At 41.9% G+C, this 25407-nt stretch overlaps 1 protein-coding gene across 1 annotated transcript; it reads right to left on the bottom strand.

The window, feature by feature from the left end:
- Positions 1–202: 202 nt before the first annotated feature.
- Positions 203–4507, bottom strand: pcdh20 (protocadherin 20). The gene is made up of 2 exons (XM_030096733.1): positions 4353–4507; positions 203–3993 (listed from the first exon to the last, which is right to left on the bottom strand). Exons 1-2 carry the CDS (start codon positions 4398–4400, stop codon positions 1372–1374), a joined length of 2670 nt encoding a protein of 889 aa, XP_029952593.1. The 5' UTR covers positions 4401–4507; the 3' UTR covers positions 203–1371.
- Positions 4508–25407: the final 20900 nt, after the last annotated feature.

Here is a 25407-nt window from a genome sequence, read left to right on the forward strand (position 1 = left end):
TTATTCAACACAGGCAAGATTTTTTTTTTTTAAATCTCATATTTGCTGGAACAACAGGAGAGTTTGCATTACCAGTGGCATATCTGCATTGTGTGGGCCTGTCATTTTGTCATAGTCAAAAGAATAGACGGTTTTCTCTGCAAAGCCGTTCGAGGACACATGACTTCATAGAAATATTAATATGGAATAAAACCCATTGTAGTAGAAAAATAGACATCTTTAATAATTACTTAGATTTTCTTTCACAAACACTTGCATGTTTTCACAGAAACATTGAGAATTGCATGACTCGATGAAAGACAGTGATGTACTTAAAGCAGTTTGACAAACAAATTTGAACAAAATTCCACTTATTCAGAGTGAAAATGAAAGTATGTGAATTTTTGCTGTGGCGAGATGGCATTTGAAAGGATTTACGTATCCGGCCAATATCCTCAGTAAGCCTTCACATCTGGAGGACTCAGAATGGCTCAGAAACAACCTGCAGAATCTGACGTGTATGAAACAAAGCAGACAAGAAACAAAGAAACAAACAAAAAACCTCACGGTTCACTTTCAGAAGCTTTCGCCCTTATCTCACAGCATGTTACTCCAATATAGTTGTACATATATCACAGAATGCATATCAGTCCATATTGATTGAAAAAAACAAAAAACAAAAAAAAGTGAGACACAACTGAAAGCTCTGGAAAATAGTGATCGTTCTCCTTTTTGGTTTGTTTTCAGTTTCAGGAATAAATTGTCATGCTCTTCCTATAGAATGCATAGTATGGCAAGCATTGTCTGATTAGCCTTTTTTCATCCAAGAGTTTAAACATTCGTGATTATTTGATGAATATGCTGGAATGTTACAGTAAAAAAATAAATATAATTATATCTTTGTCATAACAACAGGTGGCATGAAGCGATTGAATTTTTCAAGGACACTATTAAAGAAAGAATCATTGATGTGCCTCCACACATTCTTTGTCCTTTCACCTCCTTTCACGCCGATGCAAAACTGTATAAAGTTGAAAAACATTTGTACAATATTTACATAGGGCCTTATGAATATTCTGAGAGTTGCTCCTTGTGGTTTTGCAATAATGGTCATATCATGCAGTGGCAAGTAGTGTGTTTTTTTTAGGAAGGCAATTCTTGAATAAAGCCTTTTCTTTAGTTATGATTAATAAAAATAAACCAGAAAATGGGTCTGTGATTTTTTTTTTCTTTTTTTAATGATGGTAATAGAACTAAACATGTACCATGCAGTGAAGTTTATATGACAAAAGCAAAAGGAGCAACTTAATTAAAGAGCTGCACTTGTTTCAGGGAGTTTTGTAAACATTCATGTAAACAGCGGTGGACTTTGGATGTGTGGATGACAGAACATCACATGTTAGAAATCTGCCTGAGCTTTCTGTTTACAACCTGCATCGAGTCATTTTTCATTTTCAAAGGTATTTCCACCTCTGATCTTTTCTTCCTGCTCTTCTTGAACCTTTTACAGCATATATAAGATGTCAACGTGACAACCAAGAAGAACAGCCCCATGCATGTCACTGATAGAGCTATAAGGACGGGCTTACAGGGAAACAGCTCATACCTCTCTGGGCCGTCTCTCATCTGACCAATGTACCAGGGCTTCTCCTCCACCTCTATGTCAGCCTCTCTGGTCAGCAAACTTTGGATGTAACTCTCATTACTCACAGTTTCATTAACAAAAAAGTTAACCATGACAGTCGAATAAAGTGGCTCAGGTTGACCGTGGTCACTGACCTTGACCAGAAGGCTGTAGAGGCCCCGGTTGCTGAGCTCCCTCTTTAATGTGATATTTCCTGTTTCAGGGTCAATAGCGAATGACCCCGGCTCACCGCCTTTCCTTTTAATGATACTGTAAGCGATCACAGCGTTCATGCCAGTGTCTTTATCCACCGCGTATACCTCTGTGATTGATGTCCCTGGTACAGTGTTGGGCAGCACTAGCATGTAGGACTGATTGGACTGGGGGAACAAGACAATAGGTGGGTTGTCATTAACATCCAACAGCAGCACGGTAACCATGGTAACAGAGGAGAGCGCAGGCTCCCCACCATCAACAGCCTCGATCCAAAGCTGGTACGTCCCCTGTTGCTCACGGTCCAGGGGTGTCTTGGCCCTCAGTGCCCCTCGACCTGTGTCGATCATGAAGATGTCACTGCCGTTGAGGATGGAAAGGGCCACCCAGCCGTTTTCCCCAGCGTCGGCATCTGTTACAGAGAGAACGCCGATCTCACCGTAGCCAGGAAAGTTTTCTGGTACAAAGAAAGTGAAGTCCTTGTTGATGAATCGTGGACTGTTGTCATTGCGATCTTGAACAGTCACAACCACTGTCGCGATCGACTCCCGTCTGGGTGTGCCCTGATCCACTGCTCGCACGATAAATCTGTATTTCTCCTTCTCCTCGCGGTCCAGCGAGGTCGTCACAGTCAGTACGCCTGTGTCTCGGTCCACAACAAAAATCCTGGGTGCATCACCTCCAAGAAGGTAGATGACTTCCCCTCTGCTTTCGCTGTCCTGGTCTGACGCCTGGAGCTGGATTAGGAAGGTGTTTGGTGGGTTGTTTTCCTCGACTGATATCTCCACCATGGACTGCTGGAACACAGGTGCGTTGTCATTCTCGTCCAAAACCTGCACCTTCAGGAAGGTCTTAATAACCAGACCTTGAGTATTCTTCGCAACCAAGATTAGCTCGTACTCCTGTGTCCTCTCGTAGTCTAAGGGTTCTGTCGTCTCCAGTAGAAATTCATTCTTAAACAGCTGATAGGGCCCAAGTCTGAAGGGACCAGTTCCTTCCAAATGACAGTCCACCTTTTGGTTTGTGTCAACGTTTTTAACAGTGAAAAAAGCAATGGGAGAAAAAGCTGGCTCGGACTCCTTTATTGTTACCACCCCATCCTTTTCTGGTGCAATATATCGAGGTATGATAGCGGGAGGTCCTGTGACAACTTTAATGATATTGACAGTCACAGTGGCAACCGCAGGTATACAACCAGGTCCATTGGCCAGTACAGTGAGTTTGTAAAATGTGGCTGTGGCAGCTTCTATATTCCCTGCTAGCTTGATCACCCCTGTGATTTTGTCCAAATGGAACAAGCTCCTGGTGTCCCTTGGCACACGTTCACTGTAAGCATAGCTGATCTGAGCATTAGCACCAAGGTCAGGGTCAAAAGCAAGCAGACGTGCCAAATGTGCCCCTTTGGTGGTATTCCCATGAAGAGTCACATTAATTTGTGACTCTGTGAATTGGGGGCAGTTATCATTCACGTCCGTGATGACAATTTTTAAAGTGGCCGCTCCGAGTAGAGGAGGGACCCCTCCATCCTCTGCGATGATATCTGTGTTGTATTCAGCTTGTGTCTCTCTGTCCAGAGCTTCTGTAACAATGAGGAAGGGAGTCAGCTCACCTCCCTCATTCTCCTCAACATCCAGCGTGAACATGCCAAAGTCGTTAACCAGCCAGTAGGTCTGCACTCCATGCTGACCCAGGTCTGGGTCAACTGCAGACTGCTCCACTGCAAACCGAGCGTTGATGGGTGAGTTCTCCGGGATTGACATAACAATCTCATCTGTGGGGAACTTTGGCCTGTTGTCGTTCACATCCTCTATTAAAATCTTCACTTTTACAAGCTGAAAGTATTGCTGAGGCAGCACAAATACATCCAGAGAGAGGACACAGCCCTGTCCCTCGGCGTTATCAGGACAGAGGGTCTCCCTGTCAATCTCCGTAGCAGATGTGTACAGCTCCCCGGTGGTATTATTTAGATTCACATACTGTCCACTGACCTTCTTTTGCGGGAGATTGAATAGAAAGGGGGGCTCCACAGTGAAATCCAAATTTAAGTCTACTCCAATGGCTCCTATGAAGGTCCCCGTGGGTAATCCCTCTTTTATCTTATAGATGAGCTCTTTTGCTTGACTAAAATGTGCCAAACAGGAAGGTGGGGTTGCGTAGAGCAAGAGGAAGCACAATCCCTGCAATACAAGATAATCAAAGATAAAACAGTTTAATGAAAGAGAAGCACAACAAAGTGAGACAGTCATTATTTTGCTGCATTATTTGTTGCATGCTCATCAGATTTGAACTACAACCATGACATATAAGACCTGAATGTGATGAGCTTTGAAAGTCTATAAAATCAGATTTGTTTTGAGATAAAGGCTTGTATTCACTTGTTTAACAGGACTATGAAAGACACAGAACGGTGTGTAGGAACTGGGGCCTGCTTATGCCTCTGCCTTCATAATATAAAACAGTATTCACAGCATTAAAATGCACTTGTAGCTGAGTCACAGTGAAGTCAATCTGGAAAGCAAATGATGACAAAACTTACCCAGATTCTTCCTGTTTTGCTAAGGCTGGGGAGTCTGCTGTTGAACATGTTTATGTCCTATTCCAGCACTTTCCACTTACAGCAGGAAGAGTGGCAGCTTAAGTAACCCAGGCATTTTGAGCGTTGAGCTGTGCAGACCTCTGCTAAGTGCTATGCCTTATTTCTGTCTGACTTGAACAAGTCATTCATCCCACTGCTGGCTCAGGACACTCCCACCGTATGCAAATCTGGCCCTGGTGTTAACCAATGAGATGCAACAGCCAATGGGCCATCTACTTCACTTCACAGATTCCTGTTTCATGCATGTGATGAAAACACGTCCACACACACACACACCTGTGCGTTTAAAGCACACCTGTATTGTCACAAAAAGCTGCATGACACGTATTTCTGTGGCAGAGCGAAAGCATGTAATTACTGACTGAGCTCAAATTGACAACATTTGAAGTAGCCACGGCATTGAGATCATTTAAATCAAGCAATAGTGGTATAAAAACAAACAGATAAAAGCAAGTTTTTGCAGAATAAATCAAAGCAAATTTCAAGTAACATACTTTGAAATGTCATGATTCTTTACTCACACTTGGCTCACAGATAAAAAAACAACAAAAGATAAATAAGGAAACAGATATTTTAACTGATATGTTGTGGCCTTATGTAGGTGACAGAAAAAATTATTATTTCATATCTGCTTTAATTTCTTTGGATCGATGCAGAGGATGTAAAAACATGATGAACAAACCCTGCAGAGAGGTGATCTTGGCATCATAAGTGGTGCTATGGTCTGACTCTGGATTGAGCCTTTAACTAAATCAACCCCCTAATCCCCATGTGTTCTAAATGCCAGGCCAGCTGTTTGCCGGGATTGGAAGCATACTGCTCAGAGATATTGAGAGATTGAAGTTCTCTGGAAAAAGGCAGATTGAGACAGTTGCACACAATCATTTTGTCTCATACAGTGTCGGGTATTTGCTGTCATTCCTCATCATGTGCGAGCGTCGGATGGATGGACAGCGATGAACTTAATAACGCAACTGATGCATTTCCATTGTTATTTGGTGAGATTGTGGAAACAGGCCCAGTTTCTATTTTTATGACACACTTTGCATAATATTATCAGCTCAGTGACAGAGAAAGCAGTATATTAAAATGGATCATCTAAAAATCCATCTTGCCTCCTGCATCCGGAGTTTTTTTCCGCTCCGTGCACTGGGCTTGGAAATATTTCTGTAAACACAGGCTGTAGACATGGTCGACTGAGAGGCTTTAGAGCGTGGGAAAGCAGATCAGGAAAATGAGAGTCATTTGAGAGCTGCATTCAGGTACTGAAGGTCTAGAGTGTACTTACCTCAAACGATACAACAGCAGTGTTATTGGAAGTAGTATTTAGATATGAGTGGATGAATGAGTTGAATTGATATATTTCATTTGTAAAGAAAATGTGCTGATGATATGTTCTGCAGTTCGATGTGAGTCAAATTTCAAATTTGGAGGTGATCAGTTATGTGATGAATATTTTAAATAAACATAAAAAGGTTGTATGTTACAGGCTGGCTTTGCATTATTTACGGAGAAACAGTGACAAGACAAGGAGCCGAACACGTAACCCAGTGATGCTGTGTGTCTGTAAACCTGATACTCTGACCTCTGTTTCTCTGAGTATACTCGGAGGTCCTCCACTTCATCAACATCGACCGTGAACTCTTTGAAACTCCATGAACAACAGACAGACATAGAAAACATTGCTATCATAATGTTGTCCAACCCAAAATCAATTGCAGTGTAAGAAAAATACGAACACTCTGTCAACAGACCTCAAATCAAAATGGAAAATTGCAGCTAAAACACTGTAACTGCAACAAATTCTTTTACAAGTATACTCTCCCAAGCCTTCGCAACTACTTTTTGGATGTTTTCTTGTTTTTAGTGAGCTCTCCAATCTGAAAGTGGGCAGAAAACAACTCCTACAAAAGGTTGAATGAGGCTAGAAGCCAGGGCCAAGAGGCAGTATTACTTTGGTCTTAATTACATCATTTGCTGCTGTGAGTCTGTGTGAGATGAGGCCGGGGTAATCTTTGCCCAGATTTCCTAACAGATGTCCTGTTAACCTTGGTCTTTTCATTTAATCAAAGGGCTGCTAAGCTATCTTGATAGCTACGAGACAGCTTCACAGCCGTTAAGTAAGATGGATACGGCCACACAAAAGTATTGTGCCAAGAGATATACGAGTTTGAAAAGTAAAGTTTCAAATTTCTGCAAAGTCATAAGACTGAGGCAGATCTCAAAATGATACTGCAATGAAAAAGATAATTTCCCCCTTGATTTTAGCTTATTTCATCAAAAATAAAATATAAATAAACAAAATATTTGATAAGATCAGATATTTTCTTTTCTATGTTTAACTGCAGACCAAAATTTGAAATCCTAAAAAGATGCTTGAAACGTTTTGCTTGATATTTTCAACAAAAAAATTTGAGACAATTGTATATCTTCTATCACTTCTTTAGATTCTGAGACAATTGACAATAATATGCCCAAAAAAAAGAGCATATGTGAAACAGCATAATTCACTTGAGATTGACACTGCAATTGATAATGTTTTTTTTTTTTTTTTGTCACATGTAAATCCTGCCTTAGTAAGTTAAAGTCTCCCTATGCACCACTGAATGTGCAGTAGTTTGGACATTCCTGGGAAAATCACATATGGTGTTGATTTTTGAAGTGAAGGGAAGTAAATACAACTACTCAGGCAAACAAACATGAAAAAATATGATTTTTATCTGATGTACGGTTACTTCAAAGCAAGGGGAAGCTATAAAGAAGTATCAAAGCACTCCAAGCTTTGACTGTCAGAAACTCTCTGAAGAGATGGCAGTCGAGAGGAACTCTGAGAGTCTAGACGAGATCCTGGAGATCAAGAAAACTTTCGGATAAAACATCATATTGGCTGGGCAGAAAGGCAAAGCAAAAAAAAAAAAAAAAAAAAAATCCTTGTCAAATCAGCCTCAAGTCGACAACATCAATGCACAAACAGGGTCCAGCGTATGAAACAGTCATCACAAGGCATCCTCTCTTGTGGCCTCATCACAAACATCAGCGTAGCAACATCTGAATGAGCCGGAGCCATTGTTGACAGATGAAGTTCAAATTGAGCTCTTTGGCCACGATCACCAAAGACATGTTTGAAGCGGAGAGAGAGAGAGAGGGGAAAAATTGAAAGGAACACCTTGCCAACTGTTGAAGAGAAATAGTCTGTTTTGGGCCTTTGAAGAAGCTGGCGGCGCAGAAAATTTTGCAGATGGAGGACAAAATGAATCCCACTGAATACCTGTAAATACCCAATGCAAATTTTTACCAGTCAGTCATGAAAAAAGAAATCGGAGAGAGGCATGCTCGTACAACTGGACAATGACCCAAAGCGGACCTCGGAATCCACCGTGAGCTGATTGATGGAACGTTAGCGTTTAGACTGGCCTTTATGCTCCCTCAAATTAAGCATCACTGAAAGCCTGCGAGTACACATTCGGACATGCCGTTCCTGTGTGACTGCCTCTAAATCATGTTTTGTGCAGAAATGGAAGCGATGCTGAGAATGTGTAAAAAAAAAAAAAAAAAAAAGTCACACCGCTTTAGCCGTCGTCATTTACTGGCAAATGACAGTAAAAGTACATTGGGAACTTTTCTTAAAAAACACTGACACGTGCCACTTTTTAACCGCTTTTAGGTGTGTATTAATTACAGTAACGTTTTTTTCATTTGTTATTTCTGTCTCTTCTCTTCTTCTAAAAAGCCATCAATGATAGAAATAATTTCTTACGGTGCTCAAAGAGGATGGTAACACTGCTTTGACATGCAATGATCTGCCGCTCTTTAAGCAGATCTGTGGTAATAGTGCTCTCCTTTGGAACAGCATGGAGCTGCACTATTCCCCAAATTAAAATGCCGGGTGTGTAATATATTGTTTTGTACAGTACAAATTAACCAAATGCCCCAAAACACTCTTCACAGACTAATTACTGTGATTGTGGGAATGCCAAAAACCCAAAAGACACTAAACTTTGTTACCGCGCCAGCTGGAATCGTCACTTCTATAGTAATATACAGTTCCAGAAATGTGCATCACAGCTGTGTTATTATGAAATGTTTGGAGAATTGGCTCTTGGCAACTCAACACACTGCGGCCACAAATACTTGTTTTGTAACATTGAATTAATCAAACCTGCATTTCCAGTGTTTATCACAAAACGATAATTGCCGCAGATTAAACACAGATTTCAGTTTAATGGAGTAGCACCAAATGTACTGTTCATTAAGTCTATTCAACCAGGCAGAAATCCATTCGGCGCACATATATTATGTCAATCACAAAGGAGAGTAGGCCACAGGAGACAGTCTCCACAATTGTGCTTTACTTTGCACTACCTGGATGCATAATGGGCGCTATTAGCATACAGTTAGTGTTTCTCTCTTGACAAGGTCCCGGTATTGACTATTTCCACCACCACGGCAACATAGAGGAGGCTATAAGACAATAATAAGCTTGTGTCTCTTCGTTATTTCTATCTGGGAACAACATTTTGAAGCGAGCTGCTCTCCAGCATGCATCAGACACAGCAGCTGCATCCGTCCGTCTCAAGGGGAGACTTCAGTATTCCTCGCTATAAGAGTAGTCATCACCTAGCTGGAGCGGAGAAGAGCACATTTTGATTAGTTCTGGCTTCTGCTAGATGGGATGGAGGGTAAATAACAAGGAAAAGTATTTTCAGTATCACTGTGGCGATATCATGAACTTCTCTTTGTGTGAAATACAGTGTGTATTTTTTTTTTTTTTTTTTTTTCCAGGAAAATAAGAGGTGTTTGTTCTTGCTCTATCACTGCCATCTACTGGCTGAATTAACATAAAATAAGTATGTTTCATTCACACAATTGACCTGATGAGACCTGTAAGAGGTTGTTTCAGTTGAGCACAAAATCAATTTAGGACCAAAGCTAGGACCTGGTTTTCACTGGAGTTTTACTCTGTAGGAGAATTAGACGATTACAAATGTCAGATTAGTCCAAGGATAAATACTTAAAGGAGTACTTATAAGTATATGGTTTGTCTTTTTTTTTTTCCCAGTGAAGATCCAATTTTCTCAACAAGGAGAGCCACAAAGGAAAAATGCCTGAATGTGGCTAGCCATCATAGATCCAATTTTGGTATAAAATGGAGCTGTCCTACCATAATATTATACTACACAATTTCTGAACCCCAGCAGTCTATTTCTATTAACAGAAAAGAAAAAAAAACTCAGCTGCACCCTCCTTTTTTTCCCCCACTCACTGCCTTCCTCACACCTGCCCTGCTGCTCCACTCTCCGCCACTGTGTTTTTTTTCTCCCATCAGTTTTCTCCTTTTCTGCTCTTGTCAGCTGCTAAAGATGCATCCTGGCACAAATGTGAAAAAGCTCATCTGGAGCCCAGAGAGAGAGAGAGAGAGAGAGAGAGAGAGAGAGAAAGAGCGAGAGAGAGAGAGAGAGAAACGGGACAAGAGCATAAAATAACATGAAAACCTTGTGCGCTTGTATTTGATAGGTAGACAGACAGAGGCAGACGGAGAAAGGAGATGGTGAGATAGTTTGGGAGTGTTAAACCACTGAGCGGTGAGAGCGTGCCTTTGTGTCTCTGCAGGTGCAGGCTGGATATATCATTGGGAACAGGTGCTGTGGTTGAATGTATGCCCCTCACAGCTGCAGCCAAGGAGATTACTAGCCTGGCTTCCTGGTAATGAAGTTTCTATCGATTGGCCCACCACAAGTTCTTGTTTCTGCCTGCTAACCGTGTGACTATTTCAGAACCTCAGTTTGAGGTTTTTGAGTACATCAATTAAGGTATGAAATTGAGTTTCCAGGAGGGTTCAATCTGTTGATGGAAAATAATCGCTTAGTGAATTCGTATACATCCACATCTCAAAGCCGAAATCAGTTTTTGCCTCATTGGTGTTAGAAAGAAAAAAATCAATTCTTAGTCCGGAATTACTCTCAAGCAATATTTCACAATTGTTTTTTTTAACCCCTCCTTATTCTTTTTTTAAGACAGAAATTCCAGCCTTTTTGGCCAGTATGAGTTCACAATAGTTCAATAGCTCAGATAGTTTACATATTCATTACATTCCCATCGAAAATTACAGCCCTGTTTAGAAAATGTTGCAAGAGTCTATGCATCAATAAAAACAGATGAAAGTGGGATATGACATTTAGCTAGCCTCATGATGGTGGAAGGAAATTAGCCACATGGGAATGTTATCTGACAACGACAGAACTGAAGCGACGGACTGGAGGGTTTTTGGAAAGCAGACAATGATCAATTCAAATTTATGAATTGAGAAGAAAATGCACTCAGCAAAAGTGCCAGTAAAATAACAAAATGATGCATATGTAAAGCTCTAAAACTACATGGATCAACGCTGGAATGCATTTTCTGCCTTTACCAAAGGGCAGTCTTTGAACACAATGTCATTTATTCTTGAGTAAATCCTCTTCATATTGGTGTTGACGTGTCGCATGTGGCAACTGACAATGAGAAAAAGGGCCTAATTGTGAAGCCTTTGACATACACAGCAGTGACAGACATCTGTGCAACAAACACGGGTTCTTTGTTTTTGCTTAATGAGGACTAAAAATGCTCAGGAGGTCCAGTTTAGGCTCAAAGTAAACAACCAGGAGCAGAGAGAAATGTCATCTCAGTGACGTCCACCATGCAATTATTGGCTGTGCCAGACGGTCTGGTTTGAGTTTATCAGAAATGACTAATCTCCTGGGACTCCCACCACCGTAGCCTGTAGAGATCACACAGACTCTTGCCAAAAACAACGAAAGTGTAGTTGGATGGGAGGAAAATGCCAGCGAGAGAGGTCAGAGGACCAAAACTGATAGGAAGTTGAAGATAACTCAAGTCAGATGAACAGGTGAGAAGATGACACAGAGCATACATAAACCTCATAAAATACAGTTAAAGGAAAAAGTCTTATTTTTTAAAAAAGTAAATGTAGTGGTGACTATGCTCGGACACAGTTTGTTCCAGAGTTTGGGGGCTGCAACAGCAAAGCATCATCTGTCTTTTGTCCTCAACTTTGATTTCAGAACATTTGAAGCCGGTTAAACTGAAAACACTCCAGTCAGATGTTGATGGTCGGTACAAATTAGGATTTTGTCCTGCAAATAAACAAATACTCACATGGCATTGTCAGAGAAATCGCATGTGAATTACTCATCACGTGATTTAAAATGTAAAAATAGTTAACTTAAGAGTCACTGAATCCTGACTGGGATTATGTAACACTGCAAAGAAAGTTGCAGTGTAGCTTTGGATAAAAAATTAATGTAGAACAACAATACACACAAAAGTCAACACATTTCATATCAACATTTCATTGCACCGGTGACCAGCATAGTGCAATTTAATCTTAGGTTATCTTTTCACTGGAAATGATAAAACATGGAAACTCCGTACATTGGGTGAAGTATTTGAAAGTGACACTATGCTGCTGTGGTGCTGCAGTGCCGCCCTGCTACTCTACTGCACGACCACATAACACGGCATAAAACATTTAGATCTTATTGATCATCTTGGTGAAAATTACTCCATTACAAGAATTTATAAAATACTTCCACCAATAAAATGAATGACTCAATACTTAATCCATGTAGTGTATCTTGGCCGCTAGCAATCTGTGATATAAACTCAAACTATACAACCAGATAAAAGCAGAGACATTGAGAATATAAGAGCATAATATTTTCAAGCAATAAGAAATAGGCTTCAAAGTGGTAAAAATCCTCAATTCAAAGCACTTAAAGAGCAACTTACAAGTCTCAAAGTGTGGCACTGCTATTATTATTTCACCTTTTCATGCAGTAAATGCCAACATATTAGACTTCCTCATGACTTCTTGGTGCTGTAATGAACCAGGATTGCATTAGTGGCTTGTAGCATGCCACAATTACACAGATGGAACTGGGAAAGCTCGTGTGGCAACCTTGCTCATAGAACAGCAATTTAAAGCCCATTCTCTGTTCCAAGGAAACACCTGTAAAAACTGCAAAGGACCTGCTCTCCAACCAGTGTAGACCTTCAAAAAAAAAAAAAAAAAACAACTCTTTGGATCATCTTAATTTGAACTGTTAGGTCATTGTCACCTGTATTGAGCCTCTGCTCACACAAATGTGCAGTCAAGCTGAAGTGAGACACCAAAATAGCAAAAGGGCACAGATGAGTACGATGTGCCACTTAACTGGAGCTGGTTCTGTGGGCTGTGACAAAAACGCTCACATGGAGGTGATATAATTCCTAAAGGCACAGCACTAACTTTGACACTTAGAAGTAACAGGGTGAACCCAGTACATCCGTGTGCAAAATGTCACTGCGACAGCTCCGCGAAGCGCTTGTCAAAGATATCAGATTCATTCCAAAAGCAGCACACAAGCAACGCATGCCTGCAATTTTAGCATGTACCTTTTAAAATCTATTGTTCACAGAGTTGTGATTTAACATGTGAGGATAACTATTGTACTTTTAGCTTATGGTTTGAAGCCTGTTTTATTTTTTTCTTTGTTTGCTTAAAGGTTTTTATGAGAACCGTTATTAATGAGCGTGACAAGACAGGCGAAATCATAAAAATTTCACTGGGATGACGTTTAAAGCCACTCCACTCTACAGAGCCGATGACTGGAAATGACAAACCCACCCCAGCCGTTTGCTAATGCATCTGATGTACAGCCATAGATCATCAGAATGCTGTTGTTGTGTTGTTTCTATTGAGAACACTGAAGTGGCCTGATGTGACAGCGTGACTGAAGATCCTGGGAGACAATGGACTCGCTCAAGGTCATATCTGATGAGACATTATGGGCAGAGCCGATTCCACTGTCTGAGGAGGGGTCGGAGGATACACAGAGGGGAATAAATACAGTATGTACTTCCCGTCCGCCGCCTGCATCCTGTCTTCGCTGTTCTATGTGGTGAGCATGCTGAGCAGGGTGCTCTAAGACATATTTTGCTTTATGCTTTAGATTACTTAATGGCTCCCACTTACTGGATGATGTTAGCTATATTTGCACAGTGTGGGTCTCATTCTTTTTTTTTTTTCCTGTGCACATGAGTGTTATGCATTTGGATCACCATGGGAACAGCCTGCACTAAACAACATAATTCTATGCCAGCAAGCTCTCCAGGTGATGTATGTCCTTCTGCCCTCTGGAGAGTTACGAGTGGGAGGGAGTGAAGGCAGAATGTGGATCCTCTGGTGTCCTTTTGATGGCATCTTTATTACCTATTTGTGACATTAGATCCAAAGCCCAAGGAAACTGCCAGGACGGGAGAGGGCCGTGTGACTGCTTCTGTATCTTTATGTGTGTATGCATATGCGCCCGGAGAGAGGGGAAAAGAACAAAAAGGGCAAAACAGCTTGTGATGGTGGTGAAGAAAGTGCAGGTTAGGTTAAGGTGAATTAGACAAGATGAGAAGACAGAAGACAGAGAAGCAAGTGGAGAGGTGGATGCAGAGGAATGGGGCATTTTGGTGGTGGTGGTGGGGGGGGGGGGGGGGGGGGGGGGGGGGCAGCTGATGAAAAGGGTATTTTCTCTCCCAGGGGTCAGGCTGTCAGAGTGACTTGGTGGTATTTGCTGTCCCACCTTTCCTCTGTGACCTTACATTAAGCCAAGGGGAAACAAGAGACGAGCACACCGGCTTGTCATCAATATCGCATCTGACACCGTCTCTCTCACTCTCTGCCCCTCTTTCTGCCTCTCTTTCCAGACACATGCCAACCCATCAGTCCATGATGTGTGCTTGCAAAGCCAGACTGCATCTTGCAAGCTCAGTTTTCTCTGCAAGATTTAAGCCTGGAAAAGTTTAATTGATGACCTGTCTCTTCATATTCCCCAACAGTCTGAACAACTTTTTTTAGGGCTGAAAACCAAAGCTCAGACTTGTCAGTGCATGGCCTGTTACTCGAAATTTATGCAGAACCTATTTTCATGAGCTAATCTATGACGGATTTGACTAAAGGATTTTTCTTTCTCTTTTAAAGATTATTGATAAAGCCCAATGATGGCCCGCTAATGATGAGATGAGAGATTTATACTGATGTCTGAGTGATGAAAATAACTGTCAGTCATCTGTTGTCCAGCCTACCTGGAATAATAATGTCCATTAACAAACATATTTCCGTTTATTAGCTGAGTGTAGAAAATGTATCAGTTCTTGTCAAAGAGTAATGAGATGGGCTCCACCTCCATCTGCTTTTCAAGCACATGCACATGTGCACGCACACACGCACAATCCCATTTCAGCTCCTGCATTGTCCGGTCTTTATCACCCTTTATTCATGTGAAACAAGAAAAAAAAAAGACCTCCAAATGATGAATTCCCCCACCAGCCTGTCTCAACCGTCCTCCCTCTGTGTGATTGTCAGCATCGTTTACCCCTGCCATATTTTCTCACTTTGCTAATTTACCCACAAGGTGAGAGGGTGCTGGGAAGCTCCTAAAAGTCCTCTGGCTCCAGATGCCTGGACCAGATGTCCCATTATTCCTGGAGTGGCCCTGTGATTTTATTTTTGTCTTTTTCCAGCTCTTTGCACCTATATTAACCCCTGATGCCCACCACACACACGCTCGCCTCAGCGGGTCGCTGGAGTCACGCGAATAAAGTTATTGCTTAAAACGTCTTTTTGAAATTGGCTCCATCGAATGTAAAAACTTTGCAGTCAGTTTTCAGCACTATCATTTTCCTGTACGTTCTCCACAACACTTCACTGGCGTTATTCTTACTGCATGGCAATGAGCTCATCAGTTACACCCTTAACACCCTATTAGACAGATGACAGCCTGACACCCTATTCATAGCATGGATTTGTAGTTACCATGCAGTGCACACCAAGTCATCTGAGACCACAGCCTACACAGCCAGAAACAGTTTGGATTGGCCGGAGTTAGTAATAGTTACAATTAGAATTAACATTGATTACTTTATTGAGTGTATATTTTTTGTTGTAGAGTAAACTTACCCCCCCCCCCCCCCCCCCCCCCCCCCCACATGCAACATCACGATTTACCCAACTGTTGGGTTACTCATCCACAGAGACACTAGTTGTCTGACTGCCTCAATTTTATGCCTGTTAACCGTAAAGATATAATACCAATATACATTTCACACGTAAATTAACCGGGCTTATTTGCTGCAACATTACTTCCACCATTGTTTTTCAGATTTTTCAACCTCTTCAATCCCATCTTCACTTTGAAAAAGATAATCACATAAGGTGTCAGTGTCTCTCTCTCTCTCTCTCTCTCTCTCTCTCTCTCTCTCTCTCATAAACCACATAACAGAGTCAGTCAGGAGCTCAGGACTCTACTCCGATCGTGTCACTGTTTAATGCTGTTATTTTTTTTAATAAACTGAACACTGAGGCTGAAATCACGAGCAGAATAGAGAGGTCGGACCAAAACTGAAAAACAAACAACCTGTAAATTAAATTCAGAGCACTTGTTTCAAGATGTATCTTCAGAGGGTTTGCATGTAAGGCTGGTCGTCTGTGAACCTGTCTGGGTGGATGGATGGATGGATGGATAGATGGATAGATCGATTGCTCTTTTGAGGCTTCAGGAAACTCAATTTATATCATTTTAGAGCTTGATGTGAATATAAACTCACACTTTATTCAGCTCAGGATTGCCGGTGGTGATCCCAGTTGGCAGTGGGTTCAGAGAGTCCTTTAAAGCGCAAACAGGGAGACAAACATCTTCGGGCAAATAGAGTCTCCAATTAGCCCTAAATGCTTTTTTTTTTTAAATCTTACTTATCTGCTATAAATCCAATACATCATAGGTATTTACAAATAGCTAGTCAATTCAACCCCACATTTGTTCAAAACCTAAACTTTGAGAACCTCTCCATCAACCTCAGCATCAATTTCTCTTTATTGTAGTGATCTGCATTGCATCGGGCTGCTTAAGACACCATAATTTGAGTCATTTAGGCGTCATTTAGCCAGAACCGGATGTTTTGGCTCAGTTTATTATAGGCACAGTAAACACAAACCCTCACCACACACACACACACACACACACACACACACACACACACACACACACACACACACACACACACACACAAGTGCATTACAACCCCTGCAGAGCGCAGGTGCACAACATAATTCAGGGCCTTAAGGTTTTTATTGCGCTCATCTGTAAAAAACACTCTCTCAGATGAGCTTTTTGATCCCGCTGCTGCAACGTAACTGCCTGTGACTAATGATCAGCGTGGTTTGATGGAGGCCCTGCTGAGACACGTGCCACTAGATGGCAGTGAAGCACTATGTCAAGCACGTGCCCCTCTGTGCTGTGTTTGCTGTTGTCACTGTTGGTCGGTCCTATCTTATCTCCTCTCAGATCCTTCTTTCCTATTGTACAACGGGAAGATAAAACCTGCCAGTGCAGACCGGTATCATATAGGGATCTGTTGCTGCTGACAGCACACGGATAGTTAGAGCGGCGATAGAGAGAGTGGGGGAGAAGGAGAGGACAGAGAGAGGGAGAGAAGAGGAGTGGTAGAAGAAGAGGGTTAGCGGCAGAGTAATTGGTCTGAGACGTGTTGCTAATGCGGGCCCATCTTCGTTGTGTTCTTTCTCTCGAGCACCGCTTCTCTTCTCCCCTTCTCTGCCCAGTCTGTTCACCCCGCGTGCCATTTGCAGCCACACTCCTCCCGCTCCTTCCCTCTAAACTTCCCTCTTTTCTTCTCCTTGACTCTCCTCTACCTTGCTCATTCAGAGCTTTCTGTCCTCTCTCACCTTCTCAAGTTCTCCCTCCCTTGTTTCCCACACCTCCTTTCCTTGTCTTTGCATACAGCACCTCTTGGTTTGTGTTCATCTGACACCTCTGGGGAAATGAGCATCAGGGATGAGCACCTAAAGGTTGAAGGGCAGGAGAGCTCCCACAGGGACCTCTGCTCGGTTTTTGACCTCTTTGTTCAACCCAGCTGTGTGTTGGCGAGACTTGGAAGCTTTGCAAACACCCAACATAGTCAGAAAGAATGTCCTTTAACATTAAACAAGGATGAAGCAACAATCTTTATTTATGCATGTGATTTTAAATATATACTACTTGAACAGTACTCCTACTTATATACTTCTGTATATTTTTTTTCTGATTTTCTTTACGTTTTGGTCATACCCAAGCAGGCCAAAGGGAGCTTGAACCAACAGAGCAACTTCGAGTGTTATCCTCAAAACTACTTTCTTTCACTAAAAATGGTTTACATCAAAACTGAGTCAAACCCAATGGTGACTCTAGTAAGACACTGTAAGTGCAGTGGTGTGCTGTGATGCAAGAAAGACACTAAAAGCTCTGCAAATGAAAGAGGTGACATATCCAGCTATTGTGCTTTATGGCATTCATTTATGGCGCACAGCATCTCATTTCTGGATTCTTCTTCTGCCTGTTTGGAAAAGCTCCCGTGGACATACCGGCACGCCGATTGTCACGCTGCATGATAAGTACACACTATAAAAGAACCGTAGCATTGTGGGGTAAGACTGCACTGTGCATTCTTTTATGGTAACAATAATCCACTGCCTTGACCTCCACCGACGCTCTCCGCCGTTGTGTGGTGTTGCTGTGGAGTGTGGTGGCTCTGTAATGTAGGTGTGTGTGATTTAAAATGTGCTTTACACATAATGCGACTCAATTTTGCTGTAATAGTTTTCAAAACACTTTGTGACAAGAGTTGTTTTGCACCCCCGCCCCCACCCCCACTTCTCACCAATACACACAAACAAACACACACACTCTCTCACACACATAATTGGGCCCTACACTCTGCTCACAAGGGGGTACCCATCTGGAGGGGTTGTTTATGTGCGTGTATGTGTGTGTGTGTGTGTGTGTGTGTGTTTCTATGTGTGTTATAAGGTGCATTTCTCTTGCAGTCCACCCTTAGGCCCTGGGCTACATTTGCTCCCATCCATCAGCCAGATGAGCTGTGTCCTTTTAACATTGCTGTCAGCATGGAAAAAATAAACTCAAACAATATATTTATTTGTAGATTACGAACCAAATCAATAAGCCCTTTAGAGAAAAAGGGGCGGTGCTGCTGATGGAAACAGATGGCTTTGAAATTACCTTTTAATAGAATGGAACAGAATGCAAAAGAATTACTTTAACAATTCCAATTCTGGAAACTTTGACTGCTTTGGATTTCCACAACAAAGACAAAGGTCTGCTTTACTCCTACTCCGCTGTTATCATCACTGTCATTATGTATCTGTAAAAGATTGCACTTTGGTGACAGCTGGAGAAATACATCGTACTACACTGTATGAAAATGTGAATAACAGCAAGGCTGTTTGCATTAATGTGGAGCCACTGGCTGCTGTGGATGTATACATCTCTCTGCTTGATGTCTGGTCATGAGAGTCTTTTGAGCTGTCACCTTCCACTCTCTATTATCCCGTACAATTCTTGCTGTTTGTGCTCAGCTCTCATTGAAAAAGATTTTCTTATTTACCCGATGTGTTTGTGCATGCAAATATGTTTGTAATATTGTTTATGTGGGGGCCAGGCAGTGTTAATCAGATGTTTACAAGCACTGCATAGCAAATGTCTTCTCCGGTTAAGGCTGAGGATTACTGTGCAAGCTTTGGGGAACACGATGCCAAATTTCTGAATGAAAGTACACCCTTTCCTCTCGTGTCTTTTCAGTGAAATGTCCAATACAGCTGTTTGACAAAAACAAGACCAGACACCAGAGGGTTTTTGTTTTTAACACGAAAAATTGAACAGCAGACTGTGCAACTGGAGGTTGAAGCAACATTTAAAAATACCACAGTTCTCTGGAGACATAATGGATTAAATCCATTGTTCATCAACAGATAGCACATCTGGTTTCTGGTGTCGGTCTCAAGATATTTGGCAAATTTCAATATTCAATAGCAAGGCAAGTAAGTTAGGCTTTGAAGCTGATCCTGCTCCACGATTCACAGCACGTGTACCTTAGATAAACATACAGAAAAGCAAATCTCCATAGTCATAAAAATGCTTCTTATTTTATCCTTTAAAAAAAAAAAAAAAAAGCTATTGGCCACCCACCATGCTGGGCCATCCGCACATTTCCACCTCAGTGGTGCACACCAAACAACTTCTCTCCACCCTGCAGGCAACAGTTGCTGATGTGCCTCTATTTCCATCCCGATTCCCATTTGCTTTCAAGTGCCACCACTTCCCATGTCTACCAGTCTGTCCATCTCCCCAGGGGGGACGCACATCTCCCGAGCCTCCCTCTATTCCCCTCCGTCTCTCGTTTCACGAGGCACTCTCTTAAAGGTCAGGCACCCACGGGGCCGCCGGGATGCTGGGATGCGGGATGGGATTGAAGGGGTGCATCCGACTTGTGAACTGGGTAATCACAACTTGGAGGGCAAATGATCCGGCGCACAAGTCAAGTTGGCGGGTTGCGGATAGCGTCCGACGGTCGTGCATATGTGGCATTGCTTGATTCCAAAGAGTGGATATTTGGGTTTTTGTCTGAGTGGGTGTGCGACATCTATTATGTTTGATTCCGCTGACGAATGCACAATGGATGATAAGAACATATAGAACTCTTCCATACAACTGAAAGGAAGAAAACACATGAGCCCCGCAGTACATATACCTTATGTAAAATAATCAGCCTCACCCTCACACAGCCCCTCTGTTTGCTCGTGCGTTGACTCGCTCCTAAGTGATGATTTGAGCTGTGACACAGACACTGGATTTATTAAGCCTGCATTGAATTGTTACATTCAACTGGTACATTTATTTCCAATGCCTTAACCGGGGAGTAGTGAGACGCAAGCTGTCACGAGGCTTCCGCTATGTAAATATGTGCTCCTTGTCTAACAGGTCACACTGCTATACTCCCCCACCCCGACAGCATTTGCACTTGCGTCTCTCTGTACAGTTATCTCCTCTTTTAACATCCCTCTTTGACCTGCTATCTTTTGTTTTTATCCCTTCAGCTCTCACGCTTTACGCCGTAGTTATCCTCTTTATCATTCCATCCGTCCGTTTCCTCCCATTGCATCTTCACATCAGCAGCTCTGTTCTATTTACTATCACAGCCTAGTTTCTATCTTCTCTCTCTCATCCCTTCACGCCCTCCAGCCAATTTCCCCACAGTCCCCTTTCCAACATCTAGTTTTCTCTCTATATCACCGGTGATCTACCTTTCATGCTGGGCTCGTACACGGTCTGATGCCCTCCCCCTGTGTTTATGCTGTATGTGTGTTATTTGTATCCCCTACCTGCCATAGTGAAACTCATTGCTTTGTGTAAGGCCCCACTGGCCCCACCCAAACCACTCACCATGCTGGCTGTCACCGGGGCCAGGCCACTGAAGATTACACTTCACTGAGCAAGTAGCCTCGCTGCAGGCCTATTCCCTGCAGATGTGGCTAATGCAGCCTATTATCACTGTGGCCCCATGCTTTCTCTGCAGGTCTCTTTTTCCACTCCATTTTATTCTTTTATTTAAAGTTGCAATCTGTAATGCGAAGATAGGTCACCCTGTGCAAAAGAAAGCGGCTTGTTTTTTCATCACTCCTTTGTCACATCGGCTGGTTCACCGCATGCCATGCAGTGGTAATGGACTGTGTCAATTTTCCTTGACGCTGTCAGCCCAACCATGTTGCTTTTTGTATGTTTGCTGCAAGTCTTTGCTGTGCTTGCATTAAAACAGAAATGTGATCAGAGCAGGTGGAGTCGTACAAAAGTGCCACACAGAAAGCAGTCTGCATGCAAACATAAAAAAACAAAGAAAAAACAACAAAAAAAAAACAAAAAAGGCTTTTTTGTTTTTAGTTCCTTTTCTTTTCTGAGCAGTATCATGGACTTGATAATGTGTTTCGTCAATAGGCTACCTTCAGATAGACATTCGCATCCTCTGTGACACCTCAGAGAATCACCACTAATTGTTACATTTCCTGTAATGCTTTAAACTTTTATCTAATCAAAGGTGAAATTAATGTTTATTAAAGCCTTCAGGTGTTTGTTTCTATAAATATATAATGTGTGGCTGAAGCTTGAAACTCTTATCCAATAATTTTAAAGAAGTGTGAAACAAAGGCTTCATGATGCAAAAACAATAGTCTGGAATGTAAAAGCCATGTGAGACTCTTTTTTTAAATTTCACAAAATGAAAAAAGATTGAAAAAAAATTGGGATTACAGGCTGCACCTGTCGTTACAGTGATCATCAGAGGTTTCACTATTTATGATCAGAGAATAAAATGGATATATGCTGTTATTTCTGCATTGATTACTGAAGGGATAATCTAATTTGATAATTTACTGTATCTCCAGAGACTTCAACTGTGGCAGCTCTTTCAGTTTGGTTTCAGTGTCTTCATCAGGTATGCTCCCACTATTAGAAAGCAAAAAGCAACAACTTTCTCAATTTGACACTCATTTTTTAGGCAAGACCTTTGTTTTTTTAACTGTTATAATTTATCTGGGTGGTTGATTACACTAATTTCCATTGTAATGAAAACATGTAACACACTTTACAGACAGAAAACATTTCTAAATTATGTGGAAAATTTGCCTTTTAGGTAGAAACCTTCCTTGTTTACAGCAGCAATCACTGTGCAGAAACCGGCCTTTATTTTTATCGTCATTGCCTTTTGATCTATCCTAATTAGTATTTATTTGATTCACAAGTTAGTTTACATGAGCCATTAGGCTGCCGTCTCCATTCAGCCGTCAGTAGTGCATGTCAGTCTCAGTACTGAGAACCTTTGTGAGGTGTTGAGTGGGTTTATATGTTAATTACTGATGGAAATGTAATTCTCATTAGAATTTTTAAATTTCTGAAGGAACTGTTCGAGGTTTTGACCTTTATCTGTGTACACTTTTTTTTCTGTATACAACACGGTTTCTCCTCTAGTTAATTTGTTACAATTATCATCTATGTTGTACTTGTATTTTTTTTTTTAACTTTTTTTTTTTTCTCCCGTCTTCTTCCAGATTCCTCTCAAAATGGTTGTTTATTTCAGGGGCCACCTGGTTAAAGGTCACACGGAGAAGGCCCGTGGCCTCTGCAAGCTGGCATTCAAGCCAGTTGGTCAGGTCAGCAGGGTTCAGCCGCCTCACATTACCCTCCTAACCCGTCCTTTTCACTTAGAGCTGAAGATTAGACACTTTAGAGGACACCTCCCCACCCCTCGCAGATGGCTAGTACTTCTCCTGCTATTGAACTTCCTCTGACTGAATCCATGAATCTGATGTAATAAATGCTCCACCAAGAGGCGTGAAGTGAAACGGCTGAATCAGCAAGTCTCATTGGGAAGTTTTGCACTTGATTTAACAATTTTAACTTACAATATGGTTTTCAAGACTTTCCGATTCAAGATAATTCCCCATACTGCGTTTTTAGTGGCCATTAAATTATTACATCTGCCATTATTTCCAACCTTAGTTGTTACCATTAGATAGTTTTTCTTATGTCAGCTCAGAATAAAGATACTTGAAGGCAATTACTGCAGCGGTTGTTAAAAAATACGGGCTTTCTTTTTTTTTTTTTTTTTTTAATTAGTAGCTGAAAAAGAGTTAATTGGTATTCTGAACTTCCCAAAAGTCCATTCAACCCCCGCTGTCTCTAAACAGGAGACTTGTTTTGACTTGCCATAATGCTACCTTTACCCTAACTGGTCCCCAAAGCCTGAAAGGTGAGGATCTGAGGTACTTCCCTTTACACAGCGCAAGGAGAGGGATGAGTTCAAACCTGCCGTCCGCACTGTTCCTACGGCTCTGACAACCTATAATAACGCGTTTGTTTTCCACACAGAGGTTCAGATGCTCGCGCACATGGCGAGACAGCCAGACTCCCTCATCTGCTGCTTTGCCCCTGTGTCACACTGTTCCTAAAAACATTGCATGGAAGCAGCTGTGGCTGTGCATGCCCGACTTTGCATATTCAGTAAATGGATTAGTAAGGGGCACAATTTTGTCACCACTTGCTCTTGTTTGAAAAGATTATCCCTGATGACTAATCCACCACCAAGCTGAGGTAGCCCCAGTGAGCCAGGCTGCAGCCTTCTCTCTCTCTCTCTCTCTCTCTGTCTCTCTGTCTCTCTCTCTCTCTCTTTTAGTGTTTTTGGGTCTCTCCTGGTGGCAGCAGTCCAGACGCTGACCATGTCTGCCCCAAATGCTGTGAATCCAAGCCTTCACCAGACATTTGGAATCATTCACCATTTTCTTTCTTTTTTTTTTTTTTCAGGGGTGCTCTCCTGTTAAAATTGGAAGCATGACTGATGATTCTTTCACCCCCACAGGGACATGGCAAGGACCTCGCTATCCTCCATTTCCCAGTCAGACGTGGGAATCAAGTGAAATGGCACACTGGATGAACACTTTGCTAGCATCCAAGGCAAAGATGCTCACCGCTGGACCCTGAGATTTTTATGTCATTTTATTTATTTATTTATTTTTTCTGAGCAGCATAAATATACAGCAGGTTACGAAGTGCAGGAGTCTCTGAGCGGCACCGTTTTTTTTGGGGGGGATGCTATGGTGCTCTGCGCGACTGCACACTAACAGCTTCCATCAACAGACAGGGGACTTGTGAGTGTGCATGCGCGTGAGGGGAAATGTGACCTCCTTGGACTGCACATGTGTGAATGGTTTTCTGGCCAGCACAGAGCCTTGAACCAAGAGGATCTGGTTAACAGACTGTCCCTCTATTCACGCGGCTGCTGGCCACCCAGTTCAGTGCATTCACTGCACGGCCAGCGAAATAAGAGGCAAGACACTTCATAGCATAAGCTATAGAACTGCATTGTATATATTACCTTGGACAAAATATATTACAATTCAGTGTTACATGGGATAAAATACATCAATGCAGCATTACTTATAACTAAAGTTTCATTGACATTGTGATGCATATCTATCTTGAATAAACGTCATGTCTTATTATAACTTTATAAAAGAAGCAACAAGTACATGTAACCAAATACAAATTCCCAAAAATTGCACGAGTCTCCACTTAACTATTTTTCATTTGTTGGAGTCTGTGTGCACTTTTGAAGTGTTTGGTTCCTTACTTTCAGTTGCAGCTCTTTCCTAATAAATTTCAAAATGTTACAAAACATAATGCAAATGTTTCCACTTTATCCTGCCAAATCTCTTTAACAGATTTAATAAATTGGTTTTACTGCAAGTGTACTTTTAATCAGACTTCATAACAAAGTTAATAAAAATTAATTCTTTGAAATCGCTTCTGACTAATTGAATACGTGTGAGTGCACCGCTGGGTAATAGTTACAGATTCTGCTTGGTGAGTGCTAAAAATGTAACAGTCTTCAATAAGAAACCTGTGGTACAGGTTGACTGGTTGGGAATGACATGCCGGCAGACAGCAGATGGTTTCAAAAGTGTTATTTTTTTCCCTGCTCCTCCCCCTCTCTTTCAGAGTGTGTAGTCTTTCTTTGTATTTCTGTGTATGCGTCTCGCTGTCTGTCTGCCGGCTTCATCACGTCCACTGTCACCACGCCTTCAAGCTCCGCACTCGAATCAGTTCCTCCAATTCATGTCCTCTCTCCTGGGTTCCACTCATTTTGTTCCGGCTCATTCCAGCCACCCCACCTGTCAAACGTTCAGCAACTTCATGAATAAATCTTTCCTGTGACACAGGCTGTCATCCATTGTCATTCAGTATTAGTCATGCAAAAATGTATCTATCCTGCAACTTTTTGCAGTTTGCGTCAGTGATGAACACTTGCTCTTTTCCTCATGTGTTTGTCTAAACACGTGTCCGCTGCTCACTCTCAGTCCTGTCATATGATCAGGACAACAGGTAGAGATGCACGCTTTGGCCACCTCTGGTCACCCATTTTTCATTACTGCTCTTTTGAACAGATGATCTGATTTCTAAAAGGCACCAGAGGGACTTTCTCATATTACCCCTCAGATTGGTTTTTATTTTATTTGACCTTCACTCTGGTTGTCTCACTGAAACCAGGGTACAAGGCAAATACTTGTCCA

The sequence above is a fragment of the Salarias fasciatus genome, chromosome 1 (assembly GCF_902148845.1).
Source record: "Salarias fasciatus chromosome 1, fSalaFa1.1, whole genome shotgun sequence".
Taxonomy (NCBI): Eukaryota; Metazoa; Chordata; class Actinopteri; order Blenniiformes; family Blenniidae; genus Salarias; species Salarias fasciatus.